The sequence below is a fragment of the Canis lupus genome, chromosome 30, assembly GCF_011100685.1.
Source record: "Canis lupus familiaris isolate Mischka breed German Shepherd chromosome 30, alternate assembly UU_Cfam_GSD_1.0, whole genome shotgun sequence".
NCBI classification, from domain to species: Eukaryota; Metazoa; Chordata; class Mammalia; order Carnivora; family Canidae; genus Canis; species Canis lupus.
In genome coordinates this window covers 10566405-10583349 of record NC_049251.1, presented here as the reverse complement: position 1 = coordinate 10583349, position 16945 = coordinate 10566405, and the positions used below count along the sequence as shown (strand labels likewise).

General features: G+C 39.5%; 1 protein-coding gene across 8 annotated transcripts in view; it reads left to right on the top strand.

Moving 5' to 3' along the window:
• The window catches only part of TP53BP1 (tumor protein p53 binding protein 1), a 98106-nt gene that overhangs the window by 71836 nt on the left and 9325 nt on the right, over nt 1-16945 (top strand). For 7 of the 8 annotated variants that reach the window (XR_005381550.1, XR_005381551.1, XM_038580213.1 and 4 more), the window contains 6 exons: nt 214-306; nt 4398-4881; nt 9067-9219; nt 13286-13557; nt 14224-14373; nt 14664-15094. Coding sequence is in view for 6 of the 8 variants with exons in the window: in XM_038580213.1 (XP_038436141.1) it covers nt 214-306; nt 4398-4881; nt 9067-9219; nt 13286-13557; nt 14224-14373; nt 14664-15094 (1583 nt within the window). In the remaining 2 variants the exon portion in view is untranslated. The remainder of the gene's footprint in view (nt 1-213; nt 307-4397; nt 4882-9066; nt 9220-13285; nt 13558-14223; nt 14374-14663; nt 15095-16945) is intronic. The other variant, XM_038580216.1, reaches the window with a different exon arrangement.

Genomic DNA, 16945 nt, shown 5'->3' with positions numbered 1-16945 from the left:
TCTGTCCATCTTATTTCTTGTGAATCTTCTTGAGAGTTTTCTTATTGTGCTAATTTATAACAAGTATGAAGAAAGATATTTTGATATAGGGTGGTTTGAGGTTTAGGGTGCAGAGCAAGAATTTTATTCCCTTTGTGCCTAAAAAGGGTAATCTCCAGAGGTACTTATCCTTTCAAAACTAACACAGTATATTGCTTTAATTTATTATCTTAGTCCTCTGAAGACTGTGTCTGTATTTAGCTGTGTCTGTGAAACCCAACAAGATGATGAGGCTCGAAGTCAGGATCCTCCCTCTGCACCCATCAGGTGAGCATTATTTCCATAGTTGTATTGATTTGCAGAATGGTTGGTACCAAAATCTGGAATGTACATTACTACCATTTTGTGAACTTGAGCTTACATTTTTATCTGAGGGACTGTGACATATTCTAGATGGATTTATAAATGAGATGTCATGGGAAATTTTATTTAATATTTTATAGACACAGATTTTTGTCTTGATCTGCTTGTTCTTTCAATTTGAAATGGTTCTTCATAAATTTATGAGACTATATCATTCTAAAAAAAGTAAAATGTATCATTCTATATTTTTAAGATTACTCCTTTTTTCTTAGTTTTGCACGTGTTGATTTGTAACAAGACGTTTTGGGGTTTTTAGTTTCCCATAGGGCAAAACTGAGATGTTCACTCCAAATTTAAATCTCATCATACTTGATGGAATTAAGATTTGCCCATGACTTCTTTACTCCATAAACTCTTAGAATTTCCCTGACAGAAAAGAATTTTTTAGTTACAAAGTATTTTTTCTGTTTAAATAAAGTATCTTGTTTGGGACATACAATTTTTATACTTAGTATACTGAAGTAATTAATGGCAATGGAAATAAGCTTGTATTTTCATTATTAGGTGGTATTCAGTGATTTTGTAATTAGGAAATTTGATAATGTTTTGTCAGTGGGTATAATCCTAATAGTATTTTTTTGCAACATAATTTTTATGTTCTTTATTGACATAAATAATGAGAAGAAACATTTCAGTGCTTTTATTAGCATTCTGATTATTAAATGTGAGCTTGTTGATATTCTTGAGAATCAAATAGCTCATATTCTCTATTGTATCAAGCAACTTGTTAGGTGAAATGCCACTTTGTCTGATTCCTAAAGTGATGTAAGAATGGCCCAGCATTACTAAATTTACTGTTGGCATTGTATTGCCTTCCTATTTTACTAGAATATCTTTTTTTTTTTTTTTTTTTTTTAAAGAATATCTTAAATAGAAAGACAAAGATGCTGGTGATTTTGTTTAACTTTGGTAGAACAAAGGCCTGAGAATTCAGATGGATTTGATTTCAGTTTCTCCACAAACAGACCTACACTCAGAATGTAATGGTTAGAAGTTTGTTAAGTAGGGAAATTTATTCTTACCTGTTTCACTCTGGATTAATTTTATCCAGACTTTTTCTACTAAAATTTGCTTTCTTAGCATAAGTTTCAAACCTGACATATAGTGACCAAGGTAGGATTGTGTAGCTGGAACTAATAAAGAGAAATATGGCCCTTCTTAACAATTTATTGGATTTCTCTTTTCTTCTAAAGCTCTTTTCTAGTGCTAAAGATTCTTTCTTTATTGTTTATTGGGACATTCATATACATCTTTATGGTAGGTATTTCTCAGTTGTTTTATGTTTATGTTTAAGGATTTATGAACTTGGTAGGAGTTGGAGCAACATTTCTGGCAGTATACGTGTTGCAATTAAGGCTTCGCTTTTTACCTACTGTTCTATGAACTTGGGGGGAAATGACTGTAATGTTAACATCATTCATTTGATTGATGTTAACATGAGAATGATAAATACCAATTTCTGATATTTGATAGGAATCTGCCGAATATTGCTAATGTTACAATGAGACACCTTTGGTCTTTAGAGAGAGAAGAAAGTTGTTCTGATGAACTCTTTGGGGAAAAAAACCCAACTTAATACTCACCAATTAAATAAAATTTTACTTGGAAAAAAGAATAAAATTTTACGTGAGAAGCGAAATTCTATTCAGAAGTTCTACCCTAAATAAACAGCTTCTGTAAAATGTGGTAGGCTTCTTTAAGGGTGGGGAAAGGTGGTAATTGAGTTCTTTAAATAGCAGTCAAGTCCTATGCCTTCTAGCTTTTGACTTTCATTGTTCAACTGTGACATGTTAGCTGTCTGAAAGATTCAAACATGAATATTCAGGTTATAGAACAAATGAATCAGGTCTTAATTGTTTTATGCAACTAGTATTGATTGAGCTCTGCTGTGTATCTAGCCCTGTGCTAAGTAAATTGTATTTATGGTCACTTAGAACCTTATCAGAGGTAGATTTTTCTCATCTGTCTCCTGGTGGTCTTATTCTTATATTTCTTTATTGTATATATATCCTTATTCATTTGAGGTTCCTGACGTGACTTAAACTATTACCACCAAATTTTTACCAGGCTCTTTGGCTAGAACTCTATTCTAAACCTCTCTTTAATCTCCTCTTTTGGTAAGCTGAGCTCAACAAGATAAAATCTCAGAAACTTCTCTTTCTTATTCAATATCCAGAGTAGAGCATTTCTCTCTCTCTCTCTCTCTCTCTCTTCTTTCTCTCTCTCTCTCTCTCTCTTTTTTAATAAAGATTTTATTTATTTATTCATGAGAGACACACAGAGAGAGAGGCAGAGACACAGGCAGAGGGGGAAGCAGGCTCCATGCAGGGAGCCGGATATGGGACTTGATCCCAGGACTCCAGGATCAGGCCCTGGGCCTTAGGCAGACGCTCAACTGCTGAGCCACTCAGGGGTTCCTGAGAGCAGAGCATTTCTCAAAGAGCTCTTCAGGTTTCCCTTTTTTCTGCCTACATGTCAGCTCAGCTCTTACGGGGTCAGAGTTCCTCCCAGATTAAGACAGCTTTCTCTTTCTCAGTGAGTAGTTCCATTTGTCTCTAGCCAAATACAGCAACATTTGACATGTTTTTTTAGATCCATGATCATCCTAGCTATTCTTTTCTAGGTATATCTCAGTTTTATAAATTAAGAACTATGATATGCCAAACTGAAACAGATCCAGATATGGTTGCACCATGGTCAGTTCAGAATGGATTCCTTTTATCTTGATTCTGGCTGCTATGCATTTAATATAGCCTCAAAATCTTTAGTTTCTTGTTTTGTTTGTAGTGTACTGACTCATTGAACTCATAATTTATCAAAAAGTTAAAAGTTTTTAGGCATTTTTTACATGAATTTGCTACTTACACAATTAGTTTACTTAATCTGAGAGTAGATTTTTGCAGTTACTCAATGGAGAGAACATTAATTACATTAATTCTTTTGTCCAAAGTTTCTTTATTAAGTGCTTACTATATATTAAGCTCTGTATTAGATGTTTGAAGTAGAGATGAGTAAGATATGAATGTCAAGTTTCTATGTAACCTGACCTGGAGTTAACCTGGCCTTTTTATTCTGGTTAAGGACATTTAAGAAAGCCCTTAGGCACCTCAGAGCTTCATGGTATCTGGTTTGTAGGAGACTTGAATCAAATGCTTGTGGGATAAATGAATACATTACTGATAGCCAAATGGGAAGACTAACGAAAAAGGAGTAGGTTGTACTTTGAGAGCTTTGAGGAATCAAGTCATTCTGAAATTGTTAGTTGTAAGATACACTAGTATATCTCTCAAAGCTAGAATCTCATCTATAAATCTATCCTGTATATATTGTTTCTTTTCCTAAAAATATTGATTGAGGTGGAGGGGAAAAAGTATCCAGAATGCTAGGAGTCATTTAAGGACTGTTAGAACCAAAAAAAGCCTAAATAAGACATCTTGACCTAATTGAAGTTTTTTGAAGTAGATCCCTAAACTGCCTTCATTGACTGTGACTTTAGTCATGGCTTTACATCTTTTTGTTTACCTTATTTTCCTGTGTGGTACAAGTTTCAGAGTTCATAACTAGTGAAGGGAAGAGATTTTATGACTGCTTTATCATCATGGTGGGATAATCCTTTGTATCATTATTTTTTTAAGAGTGAAATTATGTTGGGGCATCTGGATGGTGAAGTTTGTTGAGCGTCTGATTCTTGGTTTCAGCTCAGGTTGTGATCTCAGGGTAGTGAGATCCAGCCCTGTGTCAGGCTCTGCACTCAGGCAGAGTCTGCTTGAGACTCTCTCCTCTTTACCTTTTGCCCCTCCCCACTGTGCTCTCTATCTAAAACCTTTTTTTTAAAGGAAATTATATTTAAAAGCCTTATAAGGTGATATGCTCAGTCACCTTATTTTCTCCCTTCCCCACATTTCTCAAATTGACAAATTATGGTTCCTCTTGCCATTACACACACACTCACACTTGCTTACTTGACATGGTTTCTTTATATGGTTGATTTTTAGGGGGAACTCGCTCAGTTTTCCAAGTACTCAAGATGAAGAAGAGAAGGAAAAATTGGAAGGTGAACAAAGGACCAGGCAGAGTCAACAGCCTGTGAAGCCCAGTTGTCCTGTCAAAGACCCTCCTTCTCCTATCTCCCAGCAGGTGGCCACACAGGGGCCATCCAGTCCTCAAGGGGAAGCAATGGAGACAGATGTGCTAGAAGGCCAGAAAGAAGGACAGAATACCAATCAGGAAAAACCTAGTAATGCCTTGATTGAGAGACCCAGCCAAAATAACATAGGAATCCAGACCATAGAACGTTCCCTGTGGGTCCCAGAAACTGTGTCAGCAGCAACCCAGACTGTAAAGAATGTGTGTGAACAGGGGACCAGTACGGTGGACCAGAATTCTGGAAAACAAGATGCCACAGTTCAGACTGAGAGGGGGAGTGGTGAAAAACCAGTCAGTGCTCCTGGGGATGATACAGAGTCGCTCCATAGCCAGGTGAGAGAATGTATAGGGTATCTTAGGGCCCTGTTTTTGACCTTAAGGATTCCTGGAGAATTTAAGTTGTGGTACTTGTACCTAATGGTAATTCTTAACAGTGTTGTATAGACCAGTCATTCAAAACAAAAACAATTTTTCTAGGCTAGAGATAGGGTAGTGCAAATTATGGGTAGCTATAGCCAGTAGAGTCTTTTAGGAAAAATGAAGTAGTGCTGGAATTTGTCAAGTTCTTAGTGGAAGAGAAAGCCAGGAATATAGTCTGGGCCCTATAATATTCTCCATTTAATCTTTTCCTTCTGCCACTATTTTTCATCCTCTGTTATGAGCATCATAGCTTATTGCTTCCCTCTCGAGTCTGTTTCACCAAGGTTCCCAGGAACTGAGAGAGTATGAAGCAGAGGAGAAGGCAAAGAGAAGCGTGAAAGATAGTGTACCACTGTATAGAAACAACAGTAAGAGGAATAGAGAAAGAAAGGAGGAAGTCCTTAGGTCACTAGGACTGCAGAAAGAGGCTACAGCTAGACATAATGGGAGGAAAAGGATTGGGGCTAATGGAAATAAGGCTGGAGGAGCAACAGGTTCTTGGGAATAGAATAGGGAAGTGTAGGTAGTAAAAACTGAGTGGGTAAGAAGTGGTGGTAGAAGTGTACATATTAACAAATAAAAGGAAGTTCATAAAATTTCGGCAGTTGGATTCCATGGCAGGGAAAATTTGGAAGTTACTAATAGTAGTTAAATTGTCTTTGCAGTTGTTCTGGTAGATTATCTTCAGTTGGTATCTTTCTAGGAAAGCTTCAGTAGTGATGTACCTCTTGTTTTAATTGTCCAAGTTGTTTGTTTTATAAAGATAAAATAATATAGTTCCTCATTATTGAACACCTAGAGTTTATCAGCATTGTGCTCAAGACAGCCCATGAGGTTGGTATTATTATTCCCATTTCACAGGTAAAGAAACCAAGCTGAAGAGAGGTTAAGTAACTTGCCCAAAATTTTGCCATCAGTAGGTGGCAGAACTGGAATTTGAACTCAGCATGTCTGACTTCAGAATCGGTATTCTTTTCATTCTGCTATGTTGATTTTCTATTTATTAATCATGGCCTGTGTAGTCTTGTTCTGTTTATCCATTCCTCTCCAGGAACTCCAGAAATTGTTAATATTATTAGCCTTTTAAGGTAACATAGTCTATGAGACCTAAGGCGTAATCATTTTGTACAGATGAAAACTAGCATAGCCTTTTGAATGTAGGGGTTATAGTAGACCAGACCCCATTTTCCATCTGCTTTTACTCCTTTTTCTTTTTTCTTTTTTTAAGATTTTATTTATTTATTCATGAGAGACACAGGGAGAGAGAGAGAGGCAGAGACACAGGCAGAGGGAGAAGCAGGCTCCATGCAGGGAGCCCGACGTGGGACGTGATCCCAGGTCCCCAGGATCAGACCCTGGGCTGAAGGCGGCGCTAAACTGCTGAGCCACCCTAGCTGCCCTGCTTTTACTCTTAAAGTGTTTGCATTCTGCTACATAATAATTTGGTTTCCCTGCCTTCATAAAAAGAGTTAAACTTGATCCTAAAGATAGCAATCTTGTTGAAGCCACTAGATTATATTTTCCTTTCTTCCTCTGTAAAATAGGGAAACAATCTCTGCTCCTATCTCATTATAATGATAGCAGGAGCCAGTGAGCCAGAGTGCTTAGGCCTAGGCTTTGGAGGCAGATCACTTCATTTGGGGATATTGTGAGGATTAAATGAGATAAAGCATGTAAAGCCCTTAGCACTGGGCCTGGCACATAGTTAATGCTAAATATATGTTGGCTGCTGTTGCTACCTATTGATTATTATTTTAAATACTGTGATGTGATGATACTATACTACTACTGTGTCATACAGAGTGAATATAACATATTTAAGAGCTAATTGCTCCTGTTAAAGAAAGGTGCTAGAAAAATCTAGGTGGTGCATAGGTGTAGTTTCACTTGGGAAAGATGAAAAATTCTGGAGGTGGATATGGTGATGTTTGCTGGTGTGAATGTACTTAATGTCATAAACTGCATATTTAAAAATGGTTACAATGGTAAATTTTATGTATAAACTTTACAAAAAAATTATAGATGGGAGGGGATCCCTGGGTGGCTCAGTGGTTTAATGCCTGCCTTTGGCCCTGGGCATGATCCTGGAGTCCCGGGACTGAGTCCCGCGTCAGGCTCCCGGCCTGGAGCCTACTTCTCCTTCTGCCTGTGTCTCTGCCCCTCTCTCCCTCTCTCTTTCTCTCTATGTCTGTCATGAATGAGTAAATAAAATCTTTAAAAAATATATATAGATGGGGTGGTACAGTAACAAATTGGGATTGCTGTGCTGTCTTTTGAAGAATGATTGGAAAATGAGGAAGGCTCTGTGGAGGTTTTCCAAGTGCCAGTGCTTTTGTATCCAGTGCTGGAGAAAAGCATAGGCAGTCTATCTTTGACATTCCTTAAAATTTCACTTCTGTATCCAGTGTGCCTGGGGCCAGGCTTTTAATGAAGGGAAAGTTTAGTTTTGTTTTCATTTTGTTATCTTCTTTTCTAATGACAAGACCCTTAAGTTATTTATCTTACAAAGACTTCTTTTCAGGAGACTATTTGAAGAGCGAGTAAGCATAGCTTCTTTTTATCTGTCCCCTTTCCTTTCTTTCCTTTCATATTCTATCAGACATGTTTATTTAAGTGTCTCTCTTGAAGTCTGGCTGTTGTAGTGGAAGAATGCAGGGAGTCTTCTTGAGAAGTCTGAATACAAATACAAGTCTGTGTTTATGTATTCCTGAAACCTTTTAGACCTTTATGATCCAGAACCTTGGCTCTGTGTGTGTAGGCAGGAAATCCAGGCTGTCATGGTTCTGGGGCACCCTAATGATTGAGGTGTGACAGACCAATACTCTAAACACTCATTAATCAGAGTTGTATATACGAAAGTATTTTAAGGAATTGGTTTAGTTTCCATGCTTTTTATTTTGTCTATTCAGATAATCTAAATACCCATTTTAGTAGATAATTCATCCCTAAAATGGAGTTGGAGTGGGAATTACTCAGGTAAATTATTGAAAGCTTTAGGTAAATCACTACCACATTAGTCAGTAAAAACCCGGGATCATCATTGCAGTGGTATATATAGTTCTTTGGAAAGACTTGGATCCCTTGACACTGACTACTAAAAGAAACATCAGTCTATTATGGGAAAAGTAAGGTGGGAGAAAAATGTGCGTTTTCTCCTCCTCAGAATTACAGAGCCAGTGGGGTAAGGGGGAGTGCATGGATGCTGTTAAATGTGGTATGTGTATTATGAGAAAACATGTATGTAACAGTTGGCATAAAAATATAGGGTTTATTTAAGCTATTTAACTGATTATGGTACAAGTAAATACAAATCCTGATTTACTTTTTCTGTTTTGGACACTAGCTTGGCTCTTAAGTTATAATCTATTATTTGGAATAGATTAAATATTTCATATTTAATTCTGAGAGAAACCTGTGCTATCTAGTTCTTGACATAAATAAACTTTAGTTTTGACTTTACTAATGCAATAAAAACTGCACTGAGGGAGGTGGGGTAATTGGATGATACGCTTTAAGGAGGGCACATGATGTGATGAGCACTGGGTGTTCTATGCAGCTGATAAATTATGAACACTACATCTGAAACTAATGATATATGTTGGCTAATCAAATTAGAAAAAAAAAGAAATACAAAAAAAAAAAGACTGTACTGAGATTAACAGATAGATACTCTGCTTTTATATAAAGTTCTAAGGAATTGCCTTCCTTTTTTTTTTAAAGAGATGTTGCAAGTATATGTTTGAATACTGATTGACAAGTCATCATCAAAATCAGAAGGATTATAATGTAACATGTACTTTTAGGGGAATCAGTTTCACTTAAATATCCTAGGTATAAGTGCTAGATGTTATGATTTTGATTTAGACAGAAATAGATCATTTTAAGTGATAAACTGATACAAACTCTTCCTAGCCTCTGGCTGTATAGCTCCTCCATCCCTGTTCTTCTCTATAGGTGAGTAAAAAACAAAATAACTGGAAAATTCCATCACACTAGATTCATGGAACCTCTGAACAGTACTCATCATGAAGAAGTTGATTTACAATTTTGCCATTTTGCAGTGAGACCCATGCTTGTGTTCTCTATTTTCTGTCACAGGGAGAGGAAGAGTTTGATATGCCTCAGCCCCCACATGGCCATGTCTTGCATCGCCACATGAGAACAATCCGTGAGGTTCGCACACTTGTCACTCGTGTCATCACAGATGTATATTATGTGGATGGAACAGAAGTAGAGAGAAAAGTAACTGAGGTAATACATACTTTGGGTCTATGTGGCAAATTCTGTAGAAAAATTTTCCTGGCTCTCCACTTCCACTCCTACCTGCTTTTCTTGTACAACTAGCTTGTTTTCTTTCCTCTTGTTAGAAAGGTGGAAGAACTTGGTGAGAGTCTTGAATTCTCTGTTTTTCCAAACCATGAGTTTACTGCTTGACCTTTGACCAGTTATTTAACGAGTCTTGTCATGGTTTCAGTTTTTGTAAAGAACAGATTGATGAATCTCTGTAAATCTCTGTCATGTATTTTTAATCCTTGGAAATTCTAATGAGGTTTAGAACTTCCTGCCTCACCCCATCTGTTTTCTCACTCTTTTTTATGTTTACTCATTGTGTCCTTTCTTGGTCTCCATCCGTGTGTGGTTATAGAGTTGCTGGTAGGAGATGCACCTTTATTTCTTAGTAGGATTCATTATGGATTCATTCCCAATATTGGCAAAATATTGGCATTTATTCATTGTTATATTGGACAGTGTTATATTCTGACTTTGTTTAGTCTCATACTGGTTGAAATCAGACAGATTTTCTAGAATTAAAGGTTTGGCACCATTCTTGGTACATATAGTAATTTTTGGGAACCATTTTATTAATTGGTAAGAGGTGCAGCTACTTCCTTCCTTTTTTACTCAGGCACTTAAAAAAAATCTGCCAGCTAGCCATATAGGAAGTTGAACTGAGGGAGAATTAAACTCTGGTATATAGTTTTATTAAATGGAACATATTATTGTTGTTCATTAATGGGCCCCTGTGGCCCTTGTATCAGAAAGCATTTGACGTTAGTTTGAGAAATTGTCTTGTATTCTTTATTTATTGTACACCAAAATCCCAGATGTTAATTCATCTTCAATTTTATGTTTGTGGAATTTTTTTCAGTGTTACTGCTATTTTGGAAAAATTGGGAACTTACAACAGCTTTAGAAAAGCAATTTGCTTTCATGAATAGTTATTGTAACTGTTGTAATCTAAAGTGTTATACATGTGACTTAATTTATCATTTGATGTGATGCTTTCTAAAGTGTATTTCCAGAAACAGTGGGTCCTTTAAATACTCTGAAGGGTTAAAATACTCCATAAAAAAGACTCCTGTTCTCTAGGAGCTTATACTTGATGTGAAACAAATCCAAAACTTGTTGGTTGCTGTCATAGAGGATGGAAAGATGTGTTAGAAAGAGGGGACAGAACCTACCGGCTTACCTGAAGGTGTGGCTAGAAGACTTCACAGAAGATGTAGTGCTCAAATGTGTGGCAGATTATTTTGAGGGGTGGGGGAAAGGACATTACAGGCAGAATGAAAAGTTACGTAAGTATGTAGGTAGCAGGGCATGCTTAATGAACATTTAGAATCTCAATATGATACTAACAGTAGGATAGGAAATGGTAGGAGAGGATGCCATTGAGGTTGGTAAAGGGCTAAAGTGTAAGGGCTTTGTATACCATAGAAAAAAATTTAGATTTTTATCTCTTTTAAAAAGCTTTTATTTATTTATTTGAGAGAGAGAGGGAGAGAGATAGCTACAGAGAGCATGAATTGGGAGGAGAGTGGGCATGAATTGGGAGTCAGGCTCCTGCTTGGCAGAAGCCTGACTCAGAGCTCAGTCCCAGAACCCTAGGATCATGACCTTCTGCTCAGATTGTGATCCTAAAGTCCTGGGATCTAGCTCTGAGCTGAAGGCAGGTGCCCAACTGAGCCACACAGGTGCCCCTAGATTTTTTTTATCTTTGGTGTGGAGAATTTAAAGAATTTTGGAGAGGGATGCCTGGGTGGCTCAGTGGTTGAGTGTCTGCCTTTGGCTAAGGGTGTGATCTCGGGTTCCCAGGATTGAGTCCCACATCAGCCTCCCTGTGTGGAGCCTGCTCTTCCCTCTGCTTGTGTCTCTGCCTCTCTCCCTCTCTCTGTCTCTAATGAATAAATAAAATCTTAAAAAAATAAAAGAATTTTGGAGAAAGGAGTGACATGCTCAGATTTGCATGTTAGGTCAGATTAGCAGCAGTTTGACCATGAATTGTAATGGGTTGAGGCATAGTTCAGACAAGAGGTAATGAGTGCCAAGTTAGGATAGTGGAAGTATAGGTTGAGAGGAGAGACAAAGATGGAAGAAATACATAGAAGGTGAAATTGGTAGACTCTGGTGAATTCCTAATGTCGGGATCAAGGGAGAAGAAGGAATCTAAGGTGGTGGCTGGGCTTTTTGCTTTTTTCACTGGTTTGAGAGAGAAGATCGTTTGGTAAATAATTACCAAGGGTCTCTTTTGTGGCATGTACTGTGCTGGATTTGGGGGATATACCCAGGAAAGAAGATACTGTTACAGTCTTTGTATTAATAGGGCCTCTGTCATTTGGTAGAAGAGACACACAGAAAAACAAGTAAGCAAATACATTAAAAAGATCATAACAGGCCAACTTGGAGCCTGAGTCGAAGTCATTAACAAGAGCAATGGCTTTGACTGCAGGACAGTTGCAAAGGCAGGTATAGCTGGCTACTGTTCCTGGGGCTTCCTCTGTACTCTCCCACAGAGACATAGCCTGGAATCCCAGCCTTTTAGGCTGGCCATCCCTCTACTCTTTTGCTGTATCCAAGTGAAGAGATTGACATCAGTTCTGGGCTCATAGCACCTGCTTTAGTCAAATGAACTTGGCAGATAATGAGACTTGAATCCAGCTAGAGCAGGCAAGTTGGTGATAGCGATTTGAGAAAGTCATGTTTATCACTGACACCTTTTAGAGGTGGTGCAATTTCTGGTAACCCCAAGGGGCAGATGGCTAAGGTGGAGGAAAAGGTTGATGGTGGTAATTAGATCAGGAACTTAGGAGTTTCGAGATGGGTCATCTGATGGATGTAAGCCATTGAGAATAGTGACAGTACAAGTAGGGATGGGCCAGGAAGGGAGGCTGTGTGAACCAGGGGTTAAGGTGTTTATTCATGAGAGTGAATAAGTGGGAGGATGTTGGTGAGTAACAGGGAGAGGAAAGTTTAACAGAATGGCAAATAATAGTTAAGTAGGACACGAGGTAGGGAGATAGAAATGGTCTGTTAATGGCAGTGGGGAGCAAGGTTACCTCTTATCTCCAAACTCTTGAATTGGGGTTTGGTTGAGAAAAACCAGCCTCCGCAGAGAGCTGTAGGGGATGTGAGATGCAGTGGACATATCCAGGATTCATTCGTCAAAGGCAAGGAAATGGAGAGAGGAAGACATTGTGTTTTGGATGGGTTAAATTTCAGGTGTCCCCTTAGTACATCTAAAGGGAAGAGTTTATTAGGTATTTGTGTCTGGGAGTTTGGAGCTAAGTCATCGTTGTGTTGTTGGTAGAGAGGCAGGAATGAATCTGGTAAGACAGGCCAGAGAAAGCCCAGTAGAGTGAGAAAAGAAATGAGAATAGTCCTGCGAAATGCTATTTCTAAAAGATCAGACCAAGAAAGAGAAACCTAAAAACAAGCACATATAGAAGTAGCCAAAGAGGTGGAATGAAAGTAAAAGTGACTTTGTAGATTTCAAGGGAGAGATTTTCAAGAAGAGAGTGCTCAAAAATAATCATTTAATTATCTTCTAGCATAATTAAAATCCAGTACCACCTTTATTTATTTTTTATTGAAATATAGTATATTCCCTGTAGAATGCTCAGGTCTCATACATTCAGTTCAGTGGCTTTTGACAGCTAATTGCATATAGCCACTACTCAGAACAAGATGCAGAACATTTCCATCATTCCAGAAAGTCTCCTCCTTGTTGTCACCTTTCTGACTTGAAATTTCTTGCCATTTCTAGGATTTTTCTTTTTTTTTTTTTTGTATTTTTTTTGTTGGAGTTCGATTTGCCAATATATACTATAACACCCAGTGCTCATCCTGTCAAGTGCCCCCTCAGTGCCAGTCACCCTGTCTGCCCGCTCCCCCCGCCCACCTCCCTTCCACTACCCCTTGTTAGTTTCCCAGAGTCAGAAGTCTCTCATGTTCTGTCATATTTCTAGGATTTTTCAACCTCCACATTAGCATGATGTCATTGTGGCTTCTTTTAGCTTTTGTATCCATCTCTTTCTTGCAGGAGACTGAAGAGCCAATTGTAGAGTGTCAGGAATGTGAAACCGAAGTTTCCCCTTCACAGACTGGGGGCTCCTCAGGTGACCTGGGGGATATCAGCTCCTTCTCCTCCAAGGCGTCCAGCTTACACCGCACATCAAGTGGGACAAGTCTCTCAGCCATGCACAGCAGTGGCAGCTCAGGGAGAGGAGCCGGACCACTCAAAGGGAAAACCAGCGGGACAGAACCCGCAGATTTTACCTTGCCCAGCTCCCGAGGAGGCCCAGGAAAACTGAGGTGCAGACAGGGTCTCTAGAGAGAAAGAGAGCTACACCAGGGGCAGGGTTGCTGACATTTGGATATCACAGGAAAGAGGAGTCATGGGAAATCCCCCCATCCTCCAACTAGGATAATTCAAATCCTCTTCCTCCCCTTTTGTTCCTCTCCTGTTGGGTTTTGCATGGGAGGTTGGGTGGAGCCCTATGGGAGCTAGATTTCTAGAAAATGTAGAAAAACAGATGAGGGGACTTTGGGAATGCTGGCACATGCTGCTGCCACCCTCATTTTATGTAGCCTACAAGTGTTTTGGGTGGGAGTACAAAAAGTTTAGGGTAGTGACCCCTACTTGATACATCCCTAGCTTTTTGTTATCCTCTGCAGGTGTCTAGATCCTGAAGTGAAAGAGAAGGCAGGGCAGATATGGGTGTGCTGTTTTTGAGGCAGCAGTAGGAAGCTTTGTCAGGAGGGAATCGACTTGCATAGAGGGGGATGTCCTGTACTTACTCTCCTACACTCCCACTCCTTGGCTGGTATTTTTGGTGGTGGGTGTGCGGACCAGTTTCCTGCTGTCCTGGAAGTCTAGCACATGTTGGCCTGGCATGTAGTTTAAAGGCCATGGGGAGACTTTTTGAAGAAAGAATTGGGTAGCAGGTGCTGCCAGACTAACCTGTCTTCATTCTCTAGTCCTAGAAAAGGGGTCAGTCAGACAGGGGCGCCAGTGTGTGAGGAGGATGGTGATGCAGGCCTTGGCATCAGACAGGGAGGGAAGGCTCCAGTCACGCCTCGTGGGCGCGGGCGAAGGGGCCGCCCGCCTTCTCGGACCACTGGAACCAGGTACCCGGGTAGTATGAGATAATTTAGTCTATGACTTGTTTAGAAAAAAAAGGGAGTAGAGAGGAAAGAGGGGAGTAGAGTATGTGGGGTGTCAGGAGGGACAAGAGGGGTCCGTACTGCCTGGGGAGTGGGCAGGGATTAGAGAGGCTACTGAGAGACCAGGCTTATGCCTGTGATGGGGTCCTCCAAGAACGGGCTGAGGAAGACCCATGGAAAAAGGAGTGGGAAAATTGGTATATAAGTACTTTTCTTAATTCTAACTGCCTTTTCCTTGTCTTTTATCTCTTTAGAGAAACAGCTGTTCCTGGCCCCTTGGGCATAGAGGACATCTCACCTAGCATGTCACCAGACGATAAATCCTTCACCCGTATTGTGCCCCGAGTGCCAGACTCCACCAGACGAGCAGACACGGGTGCCGCTGCTTTGCGTCGAAGTGACTCTCCAGAGATTCCTTTCCAGGCTGTCACTGGCCCTTCTGATGGCTTAGATGCCTCCTCTCCAGGGAATAGCTTTGTAGGGCTCCGTGTTGTAGCCAAGTGGTCATCCAATGGCTATTTTTACTCTGGGAAAATCACTCGTGATGTTGGAGCTGGGAAGTATAAATTGCTCTTTGATGATGGGTACGAATGTGATGTTTTGGGCAAAGACATTCTGCTGTGTGACCCCATCCCACTGGATACGGAAGTGACTGCCCTCTCCGAGGATGAGTATTTCAGTGCAGGTAATAAAGGGAGTGGAGTCTATAGGAGACTTACTGTGCCTGGGCCAGTCTTCTCTCTAGTCTGTTGTTACCAAGAGCATGTGTGCCAGCCTAACAGCTCTTCGGGGGTCTCCAAAGCTAGAAATTCCATTCCTACTACACTGATTACTTTCACACTAGCTTTTTTTGTTTTCCTTGTTGCTTATTTTTGAATGAGCTTACTTTGAATAGTACTGTATTTTCAGAAAATATACAGAGTACTGTGCAAAGTACAGAATACTGTAATAGTGTAGAGAGTTCCTGTCCACCTTTCACCCAGCTTCCCAGCTTTCCCTGTTGTTAACATCTTCCATTAGCTGGTATATTTGTCATAACTAAGAAACCAACCTTGACTCCTTACCAACTAACTAAATTCCAGACTTTATTTTGATTTTACCAGCTTTTATACATCCTTTTTCTATTCCAGGGTTCAGTCCATTAAGCCGTCGTATGTCCTTCAATTTCTTTTGATCTCCAACAGTTCTGAATCTTTTCTTGTTTTCCATGATCTTGACAGTTTTGAGGAGTAAACTGGTTAAGTATTTTGTAGCATGTCCCTCAGTTTGGGATGGTCTCGTGTTTTGTTTGATTAGATTGGAGTTAAGGGTTTTGAAAAGAATGTTATAGAGGTAATGTGCTCTTCTTGTTATGTCATATGGGGGAAAGAAGCCTGTGACATCCACAGGACATCATTGGTCACATTAACTTTTATCCCTTAGTTAAAGTGTTTGCCAACACTGTAAAGTTAGTGTTTTTCCCTTTCTGGTATCTGTTTTTTCACCATTGAGACTTACACTTACAGTACCTGCCTTGCTGGGAATCTAGTAGTTGAGTGTGGCAGATATATTGAGATATTTTTGCCTAGGAAGAAGTTGTTAGTACTGTGTTTTTATGCCTACATACCTACCATTTACTGTCTGGTTTGAAAAGTGGTACACCCCCCCACCCTTTTTTTTTTAGGTAGCCAGTTCCCTGTAATGGTGATGGTGAGAGATTTGTTAGGACTGCTTTGTGTACCAGTTCTTTGAATATATTACCTCTTTTCTGTAAGCTAATTTGGACATAAATGTTTGTGGTGAGTTTGTCATTTAGAAACAGCATTTCTGGAGATTGTTTGGAACATAGATCAGGATATAACGGGCAACAAACAGTGCCTCTGAAGTCTCTCAGACTTTCTTGTGATGTGGACTGCTGAGTAATTGTTCTTTGCCCCTTTATTTCATTGTTAAACTTCACCTTCTAGTCCTGGGTAACACTTAGCTCATGTGGCATCAGTTAGTAGTATATGGATTTAGGTCTTTTATGACCTGTGGTTTACATAGTTTGTATCAAATGTATTCATACTTCTTTTCAGGTGTAAAGCTTATCTTGGGTGAATTATGGCATCAAGGAGTGGGTGGAGTCTGTGTGTCTTCATTTACTGAGGCTGTCTACTAATGTCAACATGAGACTGCTTCTATTTCTAATAACTCTTCATCAGTGTGAAGTGTATTCTTGGCGTTGGGCTTCTTTGTACTTTTGAAGGAGGTCTTTGTGATTAGTTTGCTGGTAGAGGTTTAAGCCAGGAGATGAAGAAAGCAAGGGGAAAGGGAGTGATTATGTAGCATAGATAGAACTAAGGCCTGCTTTCACATCTCTTTTTTCTTTCCTTGGTGGCATATGCTCTGGCTTTCTTTTAGCCCTTCATTCAAGCACAGGCTAATGGGGGAGAACAAATGGACCCTTATAAGAATGAAAAGGTATTCATGGTAATGCCTTGTTTTTATGTTATATATGTGTGTTTTGTGTGTGTGTGTGTGTGTGTGTGTGTGTGTATACCCGTATATATTGCAC